The sequence below is a fragment of the Perissodus microlepis genome, chromosome 23 (genome assembly GCF_051167445.1).
Source record: "Perissodus microlepis isolate ML-2025 ecotype Zambia chromosome 23, ASM5116744v1, whole genome shotgun sequence".
In the NCBI taxonomy this organism is placed as follows: Eukaryota; Metazoa; Chordata; class Actinopteri; order Cichliformes; family Cichlidae; genus Perissodus; species Perissodus microlepis.
In genome coordinates, this window is record NC_140482.1 from 27,419,080 (window position 1) to 27,444,722 (window position 25,643).

Genomic DNA, 25,643 nt, shown 5'->3' on the forward strand with positions numbered 1-25,643 from the left:
TTCTAAACAGACAAAATGAAGAAAACTTAAATGGGACAGTTTCTACGCAGACCTTGCACGCAGACACAGACAAATCACATTGTTTTATTTTATAGTTTATGTCATATCATTTTAATACATTTTAAGGCAAATAATCTTCCCTTCATCTTACACCATGTCCTCCTGTGACAAGTATCAAAAAAGTGTTTTCTTCAAATGCTGCTTGACCAATTTTGTTTTGTTTTAATCATTTCTAAAAGCATTAACTGGACATTTGGCTTAAGAAACTTTCTGTTGCCAAAGGCCAATGCTCTGCAGAAGAGGGTTAACGTTGAACATTGAATTCATTGCTTATTATACTGATGCACTTTGTAGAATTCATGGTCAGATTAAATTATATTAACAGTATTCTCTCCCTTAACCTTGAGTCACATAAGTGTGAAAAATTATATCAGCAATATTATCTGGAGTTTGTAAGGATGTTGCTGTATTTTGCTTTGCAAGCTGTGACATGAGTTTTAACCTTAAAGCTGTACGAAATCCACAATGATATGGATAAATAATAGATGACCCATTAGAATGGCGATATGTTGCAAATTGAGAATATAACCGAATACAACCCTTGTTAGAAGTTTAGAGTGTAAAAGGTTTACGTTGGGACATTAAAGGCTCCTTTCACTTATGCTTCCAAAGTTAAGGAAAATGCATGGCATGAAGTAAAATGCCATCGTACCAAAAAAAAAAAAAAAAAGATTATTTTTTTTCTAAATACTGACTTAAACCAGACAGTCCTATGTATCTGTTAGCAAATAAGCCTGCATTTTAGCACTCCCACTCATGCAAGGACCTCATTTGCTACCAACCACCACAGAATGTGAACAGAGTCTTAATGGAGATGCTTGATTATTCCATTACACTGCTGTTTGCTCTTCTTATTTGTCCCCAGTGGTCTTACCCTTTCTTGCATTAACCTAGAATACTACTGGGACACACATCAGGGTGGAAATTATTTTATAATTTGTGTGTATTGTACAGTATTCGTGGATGTGAAAGTATACAGTGAATGGCAACTTTGAGGTTTTTTTAATGCATGATTTATGTGAAAAAAAAATGAATAATTTGTGGTCTGTGCTTCTCTGTGGCAGGGAGAAGGAAATCCATGATTGACAGCATACTTCCTGCTCTGTAAGTACGGCAGCTGACAAGGTCGTGTCAAATGAAATGATTGGTGAGGAGAAGTGTTTGGGAAAATATTCTTTTCTTTCTCTCTCACTCTTTGTCTCTGCCCTGATCACACTAAGTGTATTCAGCTGTGTCTAGAGCAAACTGGCGATGCAGTAATTTATGAATGAGAGGCGAATAGTAGTGAAAGGTAGCAGATACAGCAGATGGCCTGTCAATCTGCTTAGAGCTGAAAGACAAAAGATGAATGACAACTTTGTTCCTCAAGCCTGCATTTGTCCTGCTATATAAATAGTAATCTTACACAAATATCTGTGCAAGTATTTCATATCAGAAGAACAATTTGATGAGGGTCTTTGTCCCAGCATACCAGTGCTATTGTTCTACACCTCTTCAAAGCAACAGATCTGTCTGATTATGGAGCGCTCTCTCTGAAGGTCAAAGAGTAGCTTTTGCATCAGGCGTTTCATTTGCTATGCAAAATGTGTTCTTGGTTTGACTCTGAAATTGATTGCTATTAAAAAGCCTACTTTGAATTGTGATTGCACATAATAGAGCCATTTAAGACTCATTGAACAAACTACGTAATTGTTTTGGGCAGTTTTCTCCCTCACTATGGCTGCTCAACATGTTTTTTTATGTCTTAGCATATTTGCCTAAAATATGTTGCTATAAAATTGATCTACTAAGACATTTACTACTTCTACTTCACCAATGTAAATTATATAATATAAACAACATACAATTGAAACTAGCACTAGTGAAAATTTTAAATAAATTCCTATAATATGAAAAGACAAACGATAAAATGAGGGGCTAGTTATTATACACAACACTGTAACCAAGGAACTTGTTAATGCTAGTCAGTCACAGCAGCTTTTAAAGTAAGTTAGCCTAGTTGTAAGCAGAACAATAAACCTTGTCTACAGCTAGTAATGTACAGCTAAACATTGCAAACTTGCATCAAATTCACCAGAAATGGAATATCCAGCAAAACATTGAGAGATTTATTTTTCCTCCATGAACTTCAATTCCATTGAATAGAACTGAGTTTGAGAAGTTTTTCCATTTAAATGCTGATGTGTCATAGCTATTGCACTCAAGTCATTGCTCAGCAAAAAGCGTAGCTTATGATCCTTCCTAAGTTACATTTTCTTAATGTCAATCTCTAATTGGATTTTTTTTTCTCAAATTTAACTGCAGATCATCCCTGAAATTATTGTTGGTTTCTAAAACTACAATTTAATGTAAAGGTCTGATATAATGGCGATTATAAATAAATGATAAATGTATGAAGTTAGTGTCAATAGTTGAATGCTGCACTTTTCCTGTAGGCTTTGAATTTTATATGAATGTTTTACTGCACAAATGCTTTTAATTTGTTAGAGAAATGTAGCTGCTATGCCTACATCCTCTGAAATGATGTGTCTGTCACCTCAATTAAGATCAAGTCAGAAAAGGCATACAGATGGCAATACACTGGCACTGTCAAATGTTGTTACACTTCGAAATGAAGCCGTGAGCTCAAAGAGCAACATTTTGTTTTACTTCTGAAAGCATAACGAGCCTTAAAAATTCTGTGACGTGTTCAGGCAAACCCACGGGTAAAAGTTGCCCCCTCGCTACATCATTTATTGAAAAAGAGCTTTAAAGTGTGGTGATGTTTTGGTTACAGCTGGGAGACGGCATCTAACTCGAACTGACAAAGAGTGGAGTGGGTGTTGGATGAAGAGCAATAATTATCTTGATTTTGAGATTTTTGTGGTTTGCTACTCAGGTGTGACGCCAACAGTTTGCTGATTGTGTACTTAAAACTCCACCGGAATAATGGTGATTAATGTAATCATGTTTTATTCAACTACTTTTGATTAATTTTGATAATTGGAAATTAAATTAGAATCAGTTTAATTCAAGGGTTACTTTTGATTAACAGGCATATTATGTATTTAAGGAATTATTGGTATTACAGTTTGTCAGGATTTCTCATTTTAACTTTCAGGAACTTTAAAGACAGCAGTGGTTAGCATTGCACATTTCTAAGAATAAAATTAACAGGAAAAAAAAACAATGTGTCTTTGTGTGGATTGGAGAAATCAAGAAGTGATATAATTTTAAGAAAAATACTGGGAGGAGTGAACCAAATTGCCAAATTAATGCTAAATTAAGTGACACCATGTTTAATACAATTTTGGATTAAGATGTACAGGAAAAGTTGAAAATCACTCAATAATTGACATGAACAGCAACAATCAATCAACATCAATTTGTGATGTCAATGATGCTGGTAAAGTTATCCAGATTTTTGCTTTTCCTAATGTCAATATCCCCAGTCAATAGAAAGATAGTAAAAATAGATGGTTATTTGTCCATTTATTTATACTTTTTGTCTTTTCTGTCCATGGAATTCAGTCTGAAGTACATATATGGAAACTTAAGATATACTGAACATCTTTTAACATACACTTTCAGTAACATGATCAATATTGTGTTGTGCGAAGATGTGTATATATATATATATATATATATATATATATATATATATATATATATATGTTAAATCTGTGGATGTCACATGAAAAATCGACACGAAAAATGCAACAAGTTAAATTACATGTACAAAAAAAGATAAAAAAGAGTGGGACTCTTATAACTCCTGCAGTGATAGGTATCAAGTGAAAGCCACTGCAGTGTGTGTGAGGCTGTAACAGAAGGTCAGCAGTTAAATGAACTTTTGTTCCATTTTACTGAGAGGAGCCTTCATCTGCATTGAGCTAGAAGTAATGAAAGTGTGGTAGAGCATTGAAGATTGATGCCAAGGAACTCCCAGACCTCTTTCCTCTGCTTTTTACTCTCTCTTATTCATCTATAAACACTCTTTTCTGTCCTTGCTTCCTGTTTTCAACTATGTTTCTTTGTATCTCTGCCACTGCTTTTGTACCATTTTCACTTTACCTGTCTTCTCTCTTCTCTAAAACTCTTCGTGTAATTGTCACACTCACACGTCTCCTCTCTATCTAAATCCCGCTTTGTAATCAGTAAAACCGAAACCGATGCAGTGTCTAAACAAGGACAATTCAGATCTGTAATCGATTCACAGCTACTCTGAGCTAGAAATGATAAAATCACAGTCATTAGTATAACCAACAATTGTTGTGTTCTTTTGTTCTTTTGGTATTTAGGGTAAGTGCAATAATTGCCTCTGCTAATAAAAAGAAAGGAAAAAAACACAAAATATACTATGTTCTTTATATGTTTGTTGATTTACTTGTAGTTATTATTGGCATTGTTAATACTGACTGTTATACTATATATATATATGTAGTCATATGCCTGGTGACGATAAACATAGCAGTCAATCACAGAGGCTTATCTTGTATATATCTGTATATTGCATTATAAACTTGAAAAATAAATACAAAAGATTTTATTTGTTGAGATGTTTGTTAAGATGAGGTCAAACGTCATCTGGCTTTATCTCTGTGAGTAGCATCGTGCATCCTTAGCATGGCTTTAACTCACACCGGGCACATTTCTGATGTTTGTTCTGTGCATATTTTTTCCTTTTTTTTCCTGACTCCGACTTCCTGCCCCTTTTTATTTATTCTCTTCAGCTTGATAAAATTGTGTACAGAAAGAGGTCCAGCATCACTGTTTAGCAACGCTGAGTGGGGAAACCCTTCTGGGACACCAATGTTTGTCTGGAGCAACTCTTGAAAGGGGGTTAAAGTAACCACAATTGTAAGCCCATTCAATTGCTAATAATAATAATTTTAAAATTAAAGGGCCTAGTGTAAGGAATACTTAAGGACAAGTAACATTACAGTATAAAAAGGCTTAAGATAAGTACAATTACACAAAGAATGACTGTAGTAATGAGAAGACTTGTAACTTATTCGTAACCAATTTACTTGCTACTTCAAACCCGCATCACTGACTTTCATGTCAACATGATTTTCTTTTTGTGTCCTTTCTTCTTTCGTTTTTCTTTGAACCAGTTAGCATTGAATAAACTGCCAAGTATGAACTGGTCAATGTACGCAGAATAAGGGCCAGTAAGTTTGACAGCCAGTCTGATGCTGTTCTTTATTTACACTCTCTCTCTCTCTCTCTCTCTCTCTCTCTCTTATTTTTTTTTATCCTACCACAAGCGGTTATTGATTGGGCAGTTCATTTGCCCATTCATGGTGGACTTTGATGGAATAGCGTATAAAAAGCACTGTTAAACTTGATGACATGCTGAGACACTAGCTGGGAGATTTTATAAACCTGATCTTCACTCAGATAACACAGACACATACACAAACAGACACGCAGTCAATGCATGCATGTGATACCAGCCACACTGAGATTTAATGATGCTGTTAAGGAGCTGTATTGAACCCAGAGTTGGTTTTACTGGCCAAAACACAACCAACACGTATACTATCCTACAGTCTCGACAAATTCTGCATGCACACACACACACTTACATTTACTTAGATCCACTACTTAACTTGCCTTAACAGCTTGTAACTGGCCTTCTCTCTGTCATTTTAATGTGTATAAATGAATCGCAGCCCCCTGTGGTGCTTTTACTCTTCATAATTGTGTGCTGAGAGGCTCTGGTCAGTCACTTAACCCAAGCAGCTTTTAACCACATTTATCAAATTTTATTCTTTGTCCCACACGAATGTAACATCCATTACCTTAAGTCAAATGAGGCAGTTTTAATCCGACCCAGGTGGTGGACTTTCATTGCACACTGCCTGGCTTACTTCCAAATAAGTCTCAGTAGACACTGCGTATGTCAACATATGCAATATGCTATCATTGTCTAAAATGGACTGCTCTAAGGTTCTGCTTACTTTTTTGATCATTAAAAGTTGTTGCAACCATTATGTATGTTTTTCCCTTTTTATTTTTACTTTCAGATAATGAGAGGAGATGATGCTTTTAAGGAAGGCTGATCTATTATGCTCTATTTCAGCTGAAGCAAGTGATTTATAGCTCACATTCATAGTGGTATTAAATATAAGAAAAGGCAAAAGAATGAAAGTCCTGTGATCTCAATAACAAATAACATGGAAACATTTGCACCCAGGGTTGTACGAGGATTTTAATGTTTCCTTCATGAAACAATTTTATTTTTTTTATAGCATCAGAAACATTTCTTAGTCATTCAAAACTTGTTATTATATAAAATAAAACCAGTTTAAATTATTTGCATGTGTGTTTCAGGTAAGATAATGGCATATAGGAAGGTGTGTGATGCCCAGGGTGGTCCGTTGGTCGGTGAGGTTCTGCACTGCTCTGGAGGTCTAGACCTTGACTGGGATCTGGACAAGGAAGAGCTGCAGGAACCGGGGCCAAGCATGGACCGCATGCAGATGCAACATATAGACTGCCAGAGATCAGGTGAGGTTTGATTTCATTTCATTTGCAATTCCCTTTAACACTTTCTGCTTGATAAGATATCTGCTAATGGTTTTAAAACCTTATAAGCAGAGATGGGCAGTAACGCGTTACTTGTAATGCGTTACTGTAATCTGATTACTTTTTTCAAGTAACGAGTAAAGTAAGGGATTACTATTGCAAAAACGGTAATTAGATTACCGTTACTTTCCCGTAGGAACGCTGCGTTACTGCGTTACTAAAACCGTGATTTTTTTGCTAGAATGTCTCATGACAGTGACGTAAGCGAGTGCGACATTCCTGACAACAGCTGTCTGCAGATCAACAATGGATAATATATCGAGTGCGGAGAGAGTATGAGCGTGCAGCGTTTAAAGCGTGGAAGTACTGACCTTACTTTGAGTTTGATTCCATAAAAAGTGACAAAAACATTAGCGTCCGTTGTGCGTGGGAAGAAAACTTCTTTGTACACCGAAAAAAAAACCCTAAACAAGCTCCGAGTGCGCAACGAGGTAATGGGAAATTCACAGAGAAACTCGTGGATTCTTCCACTGACCGCTGCGCCACACCTGCACCAGGGTAAACCTCCGCCTACCCTACTCCTGCTTTACAGGTGAAAATAGAGCAACAGGACTGCTAGTCTTTGATTTTATTTACTTTGTGCTGTGTTTTACTTGCATCTATTTGAAAGACTGAGTGTAAACACAAAAAGTATTTTATTTTATGTGCTGGAATGTGCAGAAAATAGGTTTAAATGTTAAACTAATTTCTTCAAGTCAGAGAATGTTGCATATAATTAAATTTTTGCTTGATGCATAAAGTTAAAAGATTAAAATGGATAAAACAAGTTTAAAAAAAAGAGACTTTTCCATTTGATTACATTTTGTATGATGGATTATGCAGAAAAAGTAGAATTGGGTTGACAGATCTATCGCTTTATCACCTATTCAGGTTGTAAATCGTGTTTTTAAAAAGTAACTAAGTAACTAAGTAATTAATTACTTTTGAAAATAAGTAATCAGTAAAGTAACGGGATTACTTTTTTGGGGAAGTAATCAGTAATTAGTTACTGATTACTTTTTTCAAGTAACTTGACCAACACTGCTTATAAGTACCCTAAAGCAAAACTTGAGTTTCTGAGCTTTGAATGTCTCCGTTTAAGTTCAGTATAAGCAAAAGCTCTCTATCCTATGCCTTCTGAAGCAAGTAGGCTAATCAGTTTAACGACTGAAAACCAAATATTGATTATTTTGTCTGTTTTCTCCTAATTACAGTAAAAGGTACATATTAGAAAGTTATAACCCAATCCAATCTGCCTGTGGTTAAAAAGACTGAGTTTCAAATTCTTTTCAGTATGATTGGCTTTATTATTGCCTGAGATTAATTCCATGATGATGTGCTAATATGCTCACAATGGTTATTTATTTGACATTAGTTCAGCATGTTAGCATTTACCTCTCTAAACTGAGTTTGATGCAATGTTATGGTTTTGGCAGAGAAAACAAACTAACTAACTAACTAACAAAGGTATTGAACCCTTTTAATCTCATGACTGATTGATTAATTGATACTTTTATTTTGAACATGTAAATATAACTAAAATAATAATTCATAACTATATACAAGTCTACACACATACAATACACTCATAAAACACTTTTACAAACCAAAACGAGCTACATTTTTACAGTGGCCTATAAACCCTGTGATTAAGACCCCACTAAATATATGTGCCTTGTAAAAATGATCTCTTTATATTTGTTTTTTAAACTGAGTTGTGTTTGAAATTATATCCATGTAACGAATACTCTAAGGAGCTTGGAAAGAAAAGCGGCTGGATTTCTTTAAGTTGCTTGAAGACGTTTCCCCTCTCATCTGAGAAGCTTCTTCAGTTCTAAGGTCAAATGGTGGAGAGTCCCAGATTTAAGCCCTGTGGGAGTGTCCCCCCACGAGGGACAATGGACCACCTAGTGATCCTCTACCTAATCACATGAGCCAAGGTGTGAAAACGGGTGTAGGTCACAATCAGCCAAAGTTCCGGGTGAGCTCATTGTGAAACCTAGCCCCACCCTATCATGTGATTTCCTGAGGTCAGATGGCCCAGGATGTGAGTGGGCGTTAAGGCATCTGGGGAGGGAACTCAAAACTGGATTATAGATGGCAGAAAGTTGATGTCGTAAGCCACCGCCTCTGTTCAAAGATGGTTGTTCACAGTGGACATAGATGGCTTCTTTCACTCCTCTTTCAAACCATCTGTCTTCTCTGTCCAAAATGTGAACATTGGCATCCTCGAAAGAGTGACCTTTGTCCTTTAGATGCGGATGGACAGCTGAGTCTTGTCCTGTGGAGGTGGCTCTTCTATCTTGTGCCATGCGTTTATGAAGTGTAACAAATACCTTAATGAATACTTTCAGCTTGGGTTACTCTCGCCTTGATCAACATAAATGAAGACAAGGCTTCATTAGAATACAATTATACTGCTCCATCACAGAGGGACACATTTTCTATATTCGTGCTGTTTATTGTTTTTAATCTTATGAAGTTATGTAGCGTTGTACTTTTTTTTAACTTCATCTTTACAAATGTTCCACACACAATTGTTCCACAAAACGCAAATAACAGCATTACTGTCAGATTTAAGCCACAGGGCTTAAATCTGACAGTAATGCTGTAATGTTGACTTTAATTGTGTTCAATGCTATAATTTCAGGGTGTTCAGACCCTGGTCCTGACCCTGACCCTGAACTGATGGAACCCATCCAGCCCTCTGTATCAGTTTCACCACATGGACGATTTGAACGACTTCAAGAAGATCCCAACTACATCTCCCACTTCACCAGGGCTCCTGGACATAAAGGACAAAGACGGCTGCACTGTTTCCTAGTCAAGTAATTCAAGGATCACTGTACCTGCCCATACTCACCTTTGTAGAATTTCTTTCACTTTAGAACTTAGATCATATTGACAGTTTATGCATTACAATGATGTAGCAGATGATAATGAATAAGTTATAGTAGTTTAAATATGGGAACAAATAAGACTGGAAAATAGAACCATGAAACTATAAAATAAATATGGTGTAATTTCAAAATGGATGCCATTGCGTTTCTTGGTTATTACAACATACTGTTGCTCTATATCCTGCCTTTGACAAAAGTTTGCAATAGCATTATTATAATAATAATAATAAAAAAAAAACAAGCAAGGAAAGAGTAGCAATGCAGTTTTGGAGTGAGGTGAATTTTAACCCATGCAGTTAAAATATTATCGTTTAAACTTTGTGGACAAAGAATTCAGACATTCAGGGCCTTCATTTGCTAGAAGGTAATGAAAACACTGGTCCAGGAAACATTTTTTTCCTCTTGTCTAACTTATGAGATCAACCTTTGCATTACTCCATAAAAAAAACCACTGTCCATTTCCCTAACCCTTAAAAAAGTGTCAACCACTTCTTAGTTTCCCTGTCCCTTCAAACAAACTGAAATCAGCTGCAAAAAAACGCAAATAACAGCACAATTGGAACCATAATGTAATTACTGATTTTAGTAGAGTAATGCACTGTTACATTACTGCGTTACTGATAAATGTCATTACATTATTCTTATTGCATCTTTGGTATCAGTTACACCCAACACTGATGACATTTATCTGTTTTTATTATATGACTCTTGCCATTCGTGTCTATACCAATGAATATTTGTTCCCTGCATATAAATTGAATTGAAAGTGGAACTAAAAAAGTCCTTGCCCTTTGTCCTCTCACTGCTGACGCTAAACGTCATCTAATCTGAATGTTTCACTGAATTTACTTCTTCCTCTCGCTCCTTCTTCCATGTCTAATTATTACATACTGTATCTATATTACCCTACTCAGTGCCATTAATGTACTATACGAGAAAGTTTGGGAATGGTCCCTGTGTTCTTAGACGTTCTGTAATTGACAGCACCTGCTAGAATGCCTTTTGAATATTAAACTTTACATTATGTGCAAGCATTGTTTTACTTTTAAGACTCTCAACTTAGTTAGATGACTCTATTGATCTGTATTTCCTCAAGACAACAGTAAGTTTATGACCAGAGTTATCAGTTGTTACTTTAATTTTTTTGCTATAATGTTTTGTGATAAATGTTTGGTGGTTTTGAAATAAACAAGCTGCCAAATAAGACTGAATTGGATGTACAAATAAACCATTGTTTCAACTCATTTAGGGACTTACAGGGGTGTGTGAGCAATGCACTTTTGTCCAAATTGTGTTTCCAACTTCTTCATCTAATCTTCGATGTCAGAAGCACATATTACCATACACATATATCCAAATGTGTTTTTTAAATCAAGAAGAGAATAAGTCTTAGAAAGTGTACTACAACAAGAATTTCAGCAATATACAGGGAGTGCAGAATTATTAGGCAAGTTGTATTTTTGAGGAATAATGTTATTATTGAACAACAACCATGTTCTCAATGAACCCAAAAAACTCATTAATATCAAAGCTGAATGTTTTTGGAAGTAGTTTGTAGTTTGTTTTTAGTTTTAGCTATTTTAGGGGGATATCTGTGTGTGCAGGTGACTATTACTGTGCATAATTATTAGGCAACTTAACAAAAAACAAATATATACCCATTTCAATTATTTATTTTTACCAGTGAAACCAATATAACATCTCCACATTCACAAATATACATTTCTGACATTCAAAAACAAAACAAAAACAAATCAGCGACCAATATAGCCACCTTTCTTTGCAAGGACACTCAAAAGCCTGCCATCCATGGATTCTGTCAGTGTTTTGATCTGTTCACCATCAACATCGCGTGCAGCAGCAACCACAGCCTCCCAGACACTGTTCAGAGAGGTGTACTGTTTTCCCTCCTTGTAAATCTCACATTTGATGATGGACCACAGGTTCTCAATGGGGTTCAGATCAGGTGAACAAGGAGGCCATGTCATTAGTTTTTCTTCTTTTATACCCTTTCTTGCCAGCCATGCTGTGGAGTACTTGGACGCGTGTGATGGAGCCTTGTCCTGCATGGAAATCACGTTTTTCTTGAAGGATGCAGACTTCTTCCCATACCACTGCTTGAAGAAGGTGTCTTCCAGAAACTGGCAGTAGGACTGGGAGTTGAGCTTGACTCCATCCGCAACCCGAAAAGGCCCCACAAGCTCATCTTTGATGATACCAGCCCAAACCAGTACTCCACCTCCACCTTGCTGGCGTCTGAGTCGGACTGGAGCTCTCTGCCCTTTACCAATCCAGCCACGGGCCCATCCATCTGGCCCATCAAGACTCACTCTCATTTCATCAGTCCATAAAACCTTAGAAAAATCAGTCTTGAGATATTTCTTGGCCCAGTCTTGACGTTTCAGCTTGTGTGTCTTGTTCAGTGGTGGTCGTCTTTCAGCCTTTCTTACCTTGGCCATGTCTCTGAGTATTGCACACCTTGTGCTTTTGGGCACTCCAGTGATGTTGCAGCTCTGAAATATGGCCAAACTGGTGGCAAGTGGCATCTTGGCAGCTGCACGCTTGACTTTTCTCAGTTCATGGGCAGTTATTTTGCGCCTTGGTTTTTCCACACGCTTCTTGCGACCCTGTTGACTATTTTGAATGAAACGCTTGATTGTTCGATGATCACGCTTCAGAAGCTTTGCAATTTTGAAACTGCTGCATCCCTCTGCAAGATATCTCACTATTTTTGACTTTTCTGAGCCTGTCAAGTCCTTCTTTTGACCCATTTTGCCAAAGGAAAGGACGTTGCCTAATAATTATGCACACCTGATATAGGGTGTTGATGTCATTAGACCACACCCCTTCTCATTACAGAGATGCACATCACCTAATATGCTTAATTGGTAGTAGGCTTTCGAGCCTATACAGCTTGGAGTAAGACAACATGCATGAAGAGGATGATGTGGACAAAATACTCATTTGCCTAATAATTCTGCACTCCCTGTAGTTAATATGATTAAAAGCAAGAAGAAGTCTGCGTTATAAAGGACTGACTTGGGTTGCAGGACTGATCGAGTCCGGCATATGCAAAATACAGGCTGTTTAATGTTGTTAAATAGTCAGCACTGATTTTTTAAATTTCTTTATTAATGAACAAAAATTATTCTTAGCGTTTAAAAAAATTATCAAACAAAAAAAAAAAATCCACTTTATATTGGCATGTATGTAGGTGTAGATCTCAATTTAGTGTATGGATATTCTACAGCAGTTCTTTACCTAGGTCTTAGATAGATTAAGAAGGGTAAACTAATTATCTGGATAATAAATAATATATGAAGCCAAAACCAAATATGCATCAGATAGGCTGTAAACATCAGATAACACCTTAAGCAGCTGCAAACTTTGGTTGTCTTTAGAAATTAAGGCATTTACATTTTGTAAATATAACAGATTTTTTTCAGTATGACTCAGGGATAGGCCAAGATCAAAAAGATATATACATTCCTAGCGAAAGCCAGATGATACTGATTATTTCATTATACAAATATATCTAATACATCTTAGTAGCATCTTTGATTGCTTATATAATAGAATAACTTTAACATTAATATATGATTGCTCCCTTCTCTTCTTTGTAGATACTTCCTGGCAGGGGTGGCTCTTTTTGTCCTTGGTGCCCTGATTGGTTGGTTTACTCACACATCTACTATCAAATCACCTGTTCTGCCACCCGACAGCTCCGACCTGCTGGAGGAGTTGTTAAAAGGAATTACCGCTGACAAGATAGATGCCCTTCAAAGGTAAGCCCCCAGTTTCAAAATTTACATTGCCCTTCTTAAATTAAATGCTTTTCTTTGAAACCACTCTTTCAAAAACACTATTCAGCTCAGTAAGGTTTATGTACAGACTAATTGCGTTATCAATGGTGTTATCATAAAGGGAAAGCAATATGGCTATGATGGAGTAGGGCCGAATGATTTTTTTAAAAGAAGTAACACAGGTGGACAGAGAGGAAGTCTCTGTCTACCTGTCTGAGGGCCCCTAAGTTCACTATTATTTTCACTTGTTACCTTCTAGCCAGACACTGATCTATTTATAGCCAAAGAAGAAATAAAAGATTCAGAGATAGCAGAAAGAGAGAAAGGGGAGAAAATGAGAGATAAAAAAGTAGCAGGTAACAAATCTTTTTTTAATTTATTTATTTTTCTAATACTGATACAAACCTCCAACCTGAACGTTGTTTTCTCCAAGCCAAAGGATCACAGGATGCCTGGGTGTATGTGTCTGTGTGAGATAACAGGCTTTGCCACTGAACTGAAACAATCATGTCACCATGGTTTCTCTCTGAGTTTTCCATGCTTTTTATAATTTATTTTCTCACATTTATATTTCAGGGTGCCAGAAACACCCCCATCCAACCTTCCATAACCACCAAAGCTACCCACACACACACTTACACACTACATCTCTACCATCTGTGTGAATGATGAAGTTTTTCTCCATCGCAGTTATCAGTGAATTTAAATGGTTATTTGTTGCTCCTGTCAGTCCTTCATGGAAGAGTTTGTCATTTATTATAACTAAGAACATCAACACATATGACTAATGTTTTAGATAGGTGAAACATGAAATTAGAGGAGTGGTCTGCAATAAAAAAAATGGTGCTAAAATAGAATGTACATACGTCATCCATTCACACCAGCACTTTTTCCCACCTAAGCTTAAGTGCTTTCTATCTAACATTCACACACATTCATACTCCGATTGATGCATCAGAGAGAAAGTTGAGGTTAGTATCTTGCCCAAGGATATTTGGCATGTAGACTGGAGCAGCCATGGATTGAACCACCAACCTTCTGATTAGATTATGCTCTACCTCCTGAGCTACAGATGGGGCAATTGCGGCTCAAGAGTTGGCAGTTCGACCCCCGGCTCCGACAGTCTCAGTCGTTGTGTCCTTGGGCAAGACACTTAACCCGTTGCTGGTTGTGGTCAGAGGGCCCAGTGGCGCCAGTGTCTGGCAGCCTCGCCTCTGTCAGTGCGCCCCAGAGCAGCTGTGACTACAATGTAGCTGCCATCACCAGTGTGTGAATGTGTGTGTGAATGGGTGGATGGCTGTATGTAAAGTGCTTTGGGGTCCATAGGGACTAAGTAAAGCGCTATACAAATACAGGCCATTTTACAGATACCCCTGTATCAATAGTATATGTATGAATAAAAGCAGACCTCAACATAGAACAACAGAAACTTGTGTAGACAAACAGCAGGTCCCTGTGCCATCATCCCTCTTTCTCTGGTTCAAATTTGCAAATACATCAGGACTTTTCCCTGGATCCAGTCCAATAGATGTGGTTAGCCACAAATATGATAAATTATTGTAGCAAATATTCTTAATCATTTTCTCTTGTTTCTCTATAATTTTACTTCAACAATCCTTCACATTTACATTCACAACTTCAAGGCTATTATTGAAAAAGCTTCACAGTAAAAGGTGAAATGTGATCATTACTACACTTTGAAGGGGGCAGTATGTAGTTTTATATTGCCATTCATTGAAACTGATGGCATTTAGGGTTTCTCCAGTCATCTCGGTCATCAATTACGATAATGATTTTATATTCACAATCATATTTTATGATAAAAATCTGTTATTTATGGACTCTTTACATATAGATAGATACTTTAGGTATCTATAGTTTGGTTCAGTGGATATTCCCATATTTACTTAACCTAGAGCCTGATCATTCTTTTTTGACTATTTACTTTATAAGGCACAGAAAACGGTGAATAAAAGCTATCTGACTTTGTGTTGAGTCTGGGATAGCAAAACTAAGACGGGAACAGACAAAGCAAAAGAGACACATGAAAGGACTTCTGAAGACAGAGAAAGATGTAAGAGGAAAAAGGGGAGTCACAGTCTAAGGAGATGATGGCGGAAGGGGAGCGTATTTAAACAGCTTTGCTTGACTAGACAGGGGAAATATCTTCGTGTGAATTAATTACTGTTTGGTTTGCAGGATTCTCCCACATTGAGTGATTATTACATTTGCATGAATAGCTCCCATATTCAACAAATAAATTCAGTGTACATATTGTTTGGAATTGTGACTGTCTTTGCACAAACTAATTAAGTCCCCTTTTGTTTATTATATAATATTTCCAATCTTTGGCCTTGTTTCTTAGTAAAATAGGGGGTGTCACAGCAGAACAGAACAGACTTTTTTTTCCAAGCTTGTCACTGTAGAAAGTTTATGAAACCAATTCTTTTTCAATTTACACTTCAAAGAGGTGTGTAAGCAAGCAGAGCTACTTTGAGAGAAAATGGATTAAGTTCAAATCCTTAGAAGATGGGCTGTCACTGCTAGTATCTTTGCCTGTCTAATACTTATCTCTCTCCTGCTAATTATACTCCTGTAATAAATTTTTGAGCTATATGGAAGTACATTTTTTGGTTGTTGCTTTTCTGCATATAGGTCTGCACATATCTCAAATGTGAACAACTGCCTGTGGTTTTTAAGTTTTTAGAGATTTTAGGAGTAAAGCCTGACACACTTTTACGACTGCAATCATAGCAGATTCCGGTTTGGTGATATGATCAGATGGCAAATCTTTATCTAGCTGATTTAGTCTTATCTAGATGATATAGATCTTGCTGTGCTAGCACCAGAACAAGCAGTAACATACATCACAAGCTATTAACCCAAAAATGAATAATAAAAAAAAAAAAAGCTTAAAAGTGGACTTTTAAGCTTTGCGGAAAACTGCAATTTTAGATAACTAGCTAGCAGATGATGGCTGTTAAAACAGTGAGTCTGTCTTTATTTAGCTCCATCTACTATTTTGTGTGAGTTTCTTTGTAAATTGCCTATCCCTTGACTAAGTGTGTCAATTATTTTTGTTGTACATTTTTATGTGATGTTTTGCATGCTAATGACCAATGCAGAAATTTGAACTTGCATAGTTCAAATGTCTTGATATCTGACATGCTTTGTGGACAGTACCAGTTTTCTCTGCATATTTGGAAAAATAATGAAAATTATAATGAAAATAATGAAATTATCCATGTTTGTTGACTGAATGGCTCTTTGGCAGTAGAATGCATATTATGTGTGCTAATAAAACAATCAAAACCCTAAACACACCTTATAGCCTTGTTAAACCTACTGTACACATGTTTATTCTATTTGGTTATTGAAAAGAAGGGTTTTAGAGGATTTTGTGCAAGGAAACTAAACTACCAGAGAACTTTTCATGGAGAAAGCCGCCGAAAGTGAAATGAATATGGGTGTCCTTGATAAGATTACTCAGTAAAACGTCTGGCTTCTGGCTTTCTTAAATTATTTTCTTTTATTTTTTATGGAGTGTGAGCAGTGCTAGATACTTATCACTGATTTAGAGCTGACCAAGTCCTCACTATTTGTAACTCTAATGTATCTACTACCTGTTCATGTAGTAATGAACCACTTGAATGTCTCTAGACGTCATTAACTTTTTATGGGCATTTGGTCACCACATTGCTGTGCATTGCTTCCAGTGTTGACACGGCTTCACAACTTATGAGGCCGTAAATCTTTTTAGAATTTAACCAAAATCTCACAGAGCAAGCACTTCCCTTACCAAAGCCAATGCCAATTTTTTGCTCTTTCTTTAGAAAAATAACCCCTCATCTTCAGCTGCCTGTAATAACTGCCTCTAAATAAGAAAATTTAGATGAGCTTGTTTGTGTGTAGCAGACATGCTTTAGATGGGTGTTTCGTGTACAGTCATGAGCCTGCTGTGTTGCAGTGTGACCCATCATCTATAGGTTCTCATCCATCTTGACATCACTGCAGCTCATTTCACTGATTACTTCATCTCTTCATTAAAGTTAAGTGAATCACTGAAATCAGTTGCTTTAGTGACTGATTGCAGAGACTCTCTGGCCATGATAGCACAGTAACCTTCCTATATTGATGGAATTATAATTAAGCTTTTTTACTGCGTTTCTACTCTTTATAATTATGTGTATGCGCACAAGTCCACATGAGTGAATTGATTGTAGGCAGAACCGAGGAGATTGTGCTATCAGAATAGAATTTTGCAGACATTGAGGACAGCTACAAGTACCTTGGAATCCTATAGGGAAATGGGAACCATAAAAAGGCCACTAAGAAAACCAGAACCACCAAATATCTGCAGAGTGAGTCAAGGCCTCAGAAGTCAGCTGATTCCCATTCAGCAGTGCCTAGGGCAATCAGCACCTGGTCATCATATGCCCTGCTGGACTAATCAGTTGGCCAAAGGAGGAGGTGGATGCCACTGACATCAAGACAAGAAAGCTCCTTACCATGCATGGCATGTCGCACTGGCAGACTTAAGAAGTGGCTGATATCAAGAAATCCTACCAATGGCTGGACTGAAAGACAGCACAGAGGCGCTAATCATGGCAGCACAGGAACAAGCTCTAAGGACAAGTTCAGTAGAGGGTGAGGTCTACCACACCAGGCAGGACCCCAGGTACAGGCTGTGCAAAGATGCCCCTGAGACAATCCAGCACATAACAGCAGGGTGCAAGATGGTAGCAGGCAGGGGATACATGGAACGCCACAACCAAGTTGCCGGTGTTGTATACAGAAACATCTGTGCCTGGAAGTACCAAGGTGAAAATGGGATACATCCCTAGGGTGGTTGAGAATGACAAAGCTTATGGTTTCTGAAAATCGATGTTGTTTTAAGTCATATTCACACAGACATATAGAATATTCCAAGTAATGTCAAAAGACGTGGAAGCTGTTGTGGCTGAGCGCATGTGTGTGTGTGCAGTATGCTAACTTGAAATGCAGCCCTTGTCAAAATACACTGAGCAACATGACAGCCATATCAATAACACTGTGTTTGGTGTTTCCAATAACATCAGACTGTAAATGGTAAATATGAAGTAGAATAAATGAATACAAATCCACAGCATAAGTAAGACCGCATCCAAACTGAGACATTATATAATTTGCAGTAGTTCCATTTAGATTATTCCAATGTTCAGTGCCAGGGTTTTGTGTTGAAATATAGACATATTTTATTTTCATGAATGTGATTTCTTGCTCATATAAAGCAATCAAGGGAAGCACAGAGGAGCAAAATACAGTAAGAGGGGAATGAAGGAAACAAATGAAGATGGAAAGGGTAAGCAGTCAACAGAGTGTGAATAAAAAGAGAGGGAAAGAAAAAAAGAGGCCATATTTGACAATGACACTAGTCTAACATGGTGTTTGCTGAAAAAAAAAAGAACACGAGAACAAGAAATAAGTTTAGAGGTACTTCAGATAATCTTTTTTTTAAATTTCTTCATGTAAATTTTTAACGATGATAAATGTGTGACAATAGGGGAGGAGACATTTTTAAAGTCATTTTTTAAATAAAATAAACTTATTTTCCTGATATGGAGATGAATGAATGATTATACAGGGATATAATATGAGATAAATGGACTTAATGTATTCCTATGCCACAACTAGTTCTTACTATCATAAAGAAATATTCTATATTCTAATGGCAATAAAGTGAATGAGAGAATAAAGGGAAATGTTTAAATTGCACTGAGATCCACTTGGGTTGCTGTGGGGCCCAGAAACTAAAATTAGCTGTGCTGCTTTAAAACCAAGGTTGAGAATAGATTTAATATATGTTTTAACATTTATTTGTTTTACACATATTTAAATAAACATATTTACTGCCTTGCTTCACATTCACTCTACTTGCACTTCTGTCCAGAAGGTATGGCATCCTAGTATTTAGTATCAGTATCTCAATACAGTATTACAGTATTGTCTGTAGTCCAGAGAGCGAAGGCAGCTGAATTAATTACAATGCAACTTTTACACTAATTTTTTTTTTTTTTTTTTGCTCTAAGATAAAGGTAACAGTAACATTTCTCCAGTTTATGCAAGTCTTTCTGTGTCTTGGATAGATCAAAAAGAATGGAAAGAGAAAGGCCTGACACACAAAGGCCTATAAACCGAACAGTTACCCTTTGACAGCCTCTGGTTGCTAACGAAAAATGTTTATGAATGGTTTGCAAAAGTTGCAGGGTGTTACTAGGGGAGATCAGTTGCAAAAGGTGCTGCATCAAACCTTTCCTTGTGAAGAAATACTAAGTTTTTCTTTGTGACAGACAACCTGGTGGCTGGTGACCAGTCTATGGGCCTGTGTGACTGGGCCAAAATCTCAACAGCACCAATAAATAACAGTGGGAGTCATTTTTGGAACTAAGAAGAGCATACCTGTTCTCAAAAGACATACAAGTCTTCTATGGTGCAGAAAACTGAACCTGTCTGATCGGCCATAAGTTCTCATCTACCGATGTGCAGCTTGGAGAGGTTTCCTAAGTATTATGTTTGAAAGAGAATAAGAGACACTTGAAATCTAAATATTGTGATAATAATAATACAGATATTCTTAAGCAAATATGAATATAATCTGACATTTGGGCTGCTGCATTTCTACTTATTTCATCTCTTCATATTTAAGTCAGCTGGTAAGGAAGGAAGTCCTGAAATCAAGCCTTAGTTAAAATTTATGAAAAGTCCGGCCATCAGCATAATGTAAGATATAGTTTGTGTATCCCAGCTTAAACTTAGAAGAAATAGCAACTAACAGCAGGAGTACATAAGAAACTGTGAGAAAGTGATGATACTGTTTTTTGCTGAGAGTGCATTTCTGTTGCTCAGTTAAAGCTCTGCTTCATTACGAGAACACACACTCTCTAAGATCTGTGGTTATGGAGCATTAGGTGCCGGTGATATGTCATGTGTCACTGTTGTTTATAGATATGCAGTATATTTGTGACAGTGCAGGGAGCGGTAACAAAAGGGGGGATACAGAGCTGACTAACACGTCCAGCTGCGAAAACAACAACTGTTATGCCAATTGATTGATTGATTGATTGATTGATTGGTAATTTATTTCAAACATGTAAACAATATACAGATACATTTAGAAAAGAAAATAAGAGAGAGAGAAAAAATACTATACAAAAAAATCAATACATTTCAATATAGCTGCCGTTCTGATTCATTTACATGTTGAAAGGGAGTGGGAAGAAGTAAACACTTATTTAATCCCAACCCTTTGCCAGTTAATATTTAGTCAGCTTCCTTACTGATATAATTTGTAATAAAAATAGTGAACAGATTTCTGATATACTATATACTATAATATCACATCATGAATTTTTTTTTTAAATAGAGACATTCACTTAATTTCAATATTTTCCTTTTCTTTATTGTTCGAGAAGATCATATTTTTATAACTCTTTTTGAACTGTTTTATGTTTGGACATTGCTTTAATTCCATATTCAGACTGTTCCACAGTTTCACTCCATGAACAGGAACACAAAAGCTTTTTCTTGTAGTATGTACCTTCCCTGATTTGAAGTTACAAAAACCCCTTAAATTATAACTTCCTTCTTTCAAAAAAAACATACTCTGAATATCACCTGGCAGTTCTTTATTTTTTGCTTTGAATAGAATTTGTGCTGTTTGGAATTTCACTAGATCGTCAATTTTCAATATTTCAGACTGCAAAAATAGTGAGTTTGTATGTTCCCTATAACCTGCATTGCGGATGATTCGAATTGCTTTTTTTTTGAAGAATAAAAAGTGAATGTAATGTGGTTTTATAGTTGTTGCCCCAGACCTCTGCACAATAGCTTAAGTATGGTGAAACCAGTGAACAGTATAGAATATGAAGTGATGTTCTGTCGAATACCTGTTTTGCCTTGTTTGGTATTGCAATGCTTCGTGATACTTTGGAATGAATATATCTTAACATTGCAATGGCTGTAAAGCCAATCGTGCTCCTTTGCCTTTGGGGAGCAAATTACACCTGCAGACAAGCCACCGTTCTACTATCTATCTATCTACTTAGCACTTTTAATTCTTATTTTCTTATTTTTATGTCTATTTAAGTGTTATATGACAGTATGTTTGCACTAAGTACCGCAGCAATTTCCAAATGTGGTAAACCTGCTCAACATTTGGCAATAAAACCCTTTCTGATTCTGATTCTGATTCTGATGCAGATCACTTGTATGTTTGGATTTGTTCATAAAGAGGAAACTAACTATAAAATTTTGCAAAAACCAGGCACAGAAGTAAATAAGAAGATTGTAGTTGCGATATTCTAGACTAACCAACATTAGCTTCTATCCCAGTAAGTTGATTTTGTTCATTTAGATGCAGTTTTCAGTGGGAGAAACGTTTTGCCACTTGGATGAACAAAATCAACTTTCTGGGATTTCCTTACCTGAATGATTGAGCATCCATCGGGACATTACCTTTTCAGTTTTGGTGTATGTTCCCTGGTGAGCACAGATGGAATATAACCACCTGTTTTGTCAAATTCTGGCTGTTGAAGCTTAACTAATATGAAATGTACTGTGGATTTTAGCTTCTAAAAGTATTGGCTGCTGGATTCTAGTATGTATTCTTAAAATAATATACTGAGAAGAAGACTTTTATTTAAAAGCAAATCCTTTTTACCAGCCTCACACGGATGCATAACAGTCATCAAAAGACAGATTACACTGTTACACAAATTTTTGTCTTTCCAAATATAGAGATTTCTTGTATACCCTGTGATAGATTAGTATTAGCCCTTCGGTTGACTGGCAACCTGTAGAGCAGGGGTGTCAAACATACGGCCCGCGGGCCGGAACCGGCCCGCCAGGGGGTTTAGTCCGCCCGGGGATAAATTTGCATTATTTAAAAAAAAGAATAAACTTAATTTTCTTTAAAATCTGCAGTTCCTATGTTGTTCGCTAGGGGGCGTTGTGTTTTAGTCAGTTCAATCGCTTTACCCACTTTTTCTCTTGGAAAGGCACCCTCATCAGCGAAATGTCTTTGTCAAAAAAGAGAAAAGTGGACACAGAGTGTCGGATTTTTCAAGAAAAATGGACTTCTTCCTATATGTTCACGGATGTGAATGGGAAACCCGTGTGCCTAGTGTGCATGCGACAAGTTTCGGTGCTTAAGGAGTACAATATTCGGCTCCATTATGAAACTCAACATGGTGAAAAATACAACAGCTTGCACGGAGAACTGAGAAAACTGTGAAAAAGGTAAATGAAATGTTGGTTGGTCTGAGGAAACAGCAATCTGTTTTCACCCAGAGCCGAGAGGTCAGTGATGCTGCGGTGAAAGCCAGCTACGTAATTGCTAGCCAAGTAGCATTAGCATCAAAGCCGTACTCTGAGGGGGAGTTCGTCAAAAACTGCATGCTGAAGGCTGCTGAAATTGTGTGTCCTGAGAAGCGACAAGCTTTTGCCAATATTAGCTTGACGAGAAATACCGTGGCAGACAGGATTTCGGAACAATCAGCAGATTTGGACCGCCAACTGAAACGCAAAGTGGAGTCATTTCTGGCATTTTCTGTTGCAATTGATGAGAGTACTGATATTACAGACGTCGCTCAACTGGCCATATTCATTCGTGGAGTTGATGATACTTTGACTGTCACAGAGGAGTTTCTCGAGTTGGTGCCTATGATCGACACCACAACAGCTGAGGACATTTTCTGCTCCGTAGTTGGAGCACTGGACAGGGTCAGGGCGGACTGGTCCCGCGCCGTAAGCCTGGCCACTGATGGTGCGCCGTCAATGATCGGGAAAAAAGCAGGTGTTGTGACCAAGTTCAGAGAGAAAGTACAAGCCGCGAATAGAGGGGGTGATTTTTGGACATTTCATTGCATTTTGCATCAGGAGGCATTATGCTGCAAGTCCTTAAAAATGGATCACGTCATGGAGGTGGTTGTCCGAACTGTTAATTTTATCCGAGCCAGAGGTCTCAATCATCGTCAGTTTGACAGCCTTCTCAGTGACTGTAACATTACCCATGGTCTGCCATACCACACTGAGGTAAGATGGTTAAGCAGAGGTGCTGTGCTGAAGCGCTTCTTTGATCTACGTGGGGAAATTGGACAATTTATGGAGAAAAAAGGAAAACCTGTTAAGGAATTACAGTGCCCACTTTGGCTGCAGGACCTTGCATTTATGGTTGATATTACAGAGCACTTGAATAATCTGAACAGAATGTTGCAGGGACGCAAAAAAATTGTAACAGTATTATGACAGCATACATGCATTCAAGTTAAAGCTCACGTTATGGGAGACGCAGATAGCAAGCGGAGACCCTGCTCATTTTCCCTGTCTCCGAGATGTGTGCGCAGCAAGTGCTAATCCTGACGTGAAACAGTACAAAGACAAGATTTCAGGGTTGCTGAGGGAATTTGAGAAACGATTTCAGGTCTTTAGCGAACTCGAGACAGAATTCGCAGTTTTTCGCTCACCATTCACAGTCAGAGCTTCTGATGTGCCTGTTGACATGCAACTTGAAATCATTGATTTGCAGTGTGATGTAGAATTGAAGGACAAATTTGCCTCTGTGGGCTTGGACACATTTTACAAGTATCTCCTACCACGCTATCCTAAATTGACAGCACTGGCTGCAAAAATGTTGTCCATGTTTGGGACTACCTACCTTTGTGAGCAAGTTTTCTCACTCATGACCATTAATAAAACAAAGCTACGCTCAAAGCTCACACATAAGCACTTAAATGAGATTCTGAAACTGGCTGCTACTCAGGATATGATGCCTGATATTGATGCACTTGTGCAGGCTAAAAGATGCCGAGTTTCAGGGGCAAATACTGAGCAAGACTAAATTCTATGGAATGCTGCTTTGAACGTTGCACTATAAAATAAACAAATGTGAATATTTGCTCTAGTAATTGCTGTGAAAGTCAGTGGTAGTAAGAAACAGATTTACAAGAGAAGACTATTGTTAAGTAAAATATTATGTCTTATGCATGCCACATATGTTATCTATGTGAGGGTTTTTTTTGTTTACATTTTATGCATTAACAAGGGGCCAAATTTACTTCATCAAATGTCTGTTTAAAACAGCTACCACTTAAGATTTCAAGTGTGTGGCCTCAATTTATGTGTTCAGAATTGCTTCCTAGATGTGGAAAATGGATTTTAAATTCATTCATTTCTAAATTTAGATGTGTTTGATGTATTTTAACATGCAGGGCAGTGTTTTTAAGTTCCACAAAACTGTTTGTTGACTAAATGTTTTAAAACATTGTGCAATCACTGTAATCAGATTTTTATGTATAATGCACTTAAATAAATGTTAAACTGAGTAAAAGTGTAAAAGGACAATTAATTTAATGTAAAGATTTTTATAATTTATTTCTTCTTTGAACTAATACAAAGAAAAAAAGTGGACTTACTGTTAGTTCTATGTAATTTTGGAATGAGTTTACTGGTCTGGCCCCCTTGAGATCAGATTAAGCTGTATGTGGCCCCAGACCAAAATGAGTTTGACACCCCTGCTGTAGAGGGTGTACCCCATCCTTTGGAGCTAATCTTATATGATTTTAATGAATCAGTTTCGCAGTTCAATTCAATTTTATTTATGTAGCACACAACAGCAACAGGCAACATGACGCTTTTTATATTGTGAGGTAAAGACCCTACAATAATAATAACAGAAAAAATCCCAATATTTAAATTCAATTCAATTCAATTCAATTTTATTTATATAGCGCCAAATCACAACAAAAGTCGCCTCAAGGCGCTTCATAGATACAGAGAAAACCCAACAATCATATGACCCCCTATGAGCAAGCACTTTGGCGACAGTGGGAAGGAAAAACTCCCTTTTAACAGGAAGAAACCTCCGGCAGAACCAGGCTCAGGGAGGGGCGGCCATCTGCTGCGACCGGTTGGGGTGAGAGAAGGAAGACAGGATAAAAGACATGCTGTGGAAGAGAGACAGAGGTTAATAACAGATATGATTCAATGCAGAGAGGTCTATTAATACATAGTGAGTGAGAAAGGTGACTGGAAAGGAAAAACTCAATGCATCATGGGAATCCCCCGGCAGCCTACGTCTATTGCAGCATAACTAAGGGAGGATTCAGGGTCACCTGGTCCAGCTCTAACTATATGCTTTAGCAAAAAGGAAAGTTTTAAGCCTAATCTTAAAAGTAGAGATAGTTTCTGTCTCCCGAATCCAAACTGGAAGCTGGTTCCACAGAAGAGGGGCCTGAAAACTGAAGGCTCTGCCTCCCATTCTACTTTTAAATACTCTAGGAACAACAAGTAG

The 25,643-nt window shown here is 37.3% G+C and overlaps 1 protein-coding gene across 11 annotated transcripts in view; it reads left to right on the forward strand.

Annotated features, from left to right (window-relative positions):
* The window catches only part of naaladl2 (N-acetylated alpha-linked acidic dipeptidase like 2), a 460,659-nt gene that overhangs the window by 160,372 nt on the left and 274,644 nt on the right, over nucleotides 1–25,643 (forward strand). For 7 of the 11 annotated variants that reach the window (XM_084921764.1, XM_084921763.1, XM_084921767.1 and 4 more), the window contains 4 exons: nucleotides 1,125–1,164; nucleotides 6,379–6,555; nucleotides 9,263–9,440; nucleotides 13,136–13,297. In XM_084921764.1, coding sequence (XP_084777890.1) covers nucleotides 6,387–6,555; nucleotides 9,263–9,440; nucleotides 13,136–13,297 — 509 coding nt within the window. In that variant the 5' untranslated portion in view covers nucleotides 1,125–1,164; nucleotides 6,379–6,386. The remainder of the gene's footprint in view (nucleotides 1–1,124; nucleotides 1,165–6,378; nucleotides 6,556–9,262; nucleotides 9,441–13,135; nucleotides 13,298–25,643) is intronic. The other 4 variants (XM_084921762.1, XM_084921771.1, XM_084921772.1 and 1 more) reach the window with 1 other exon arrangement.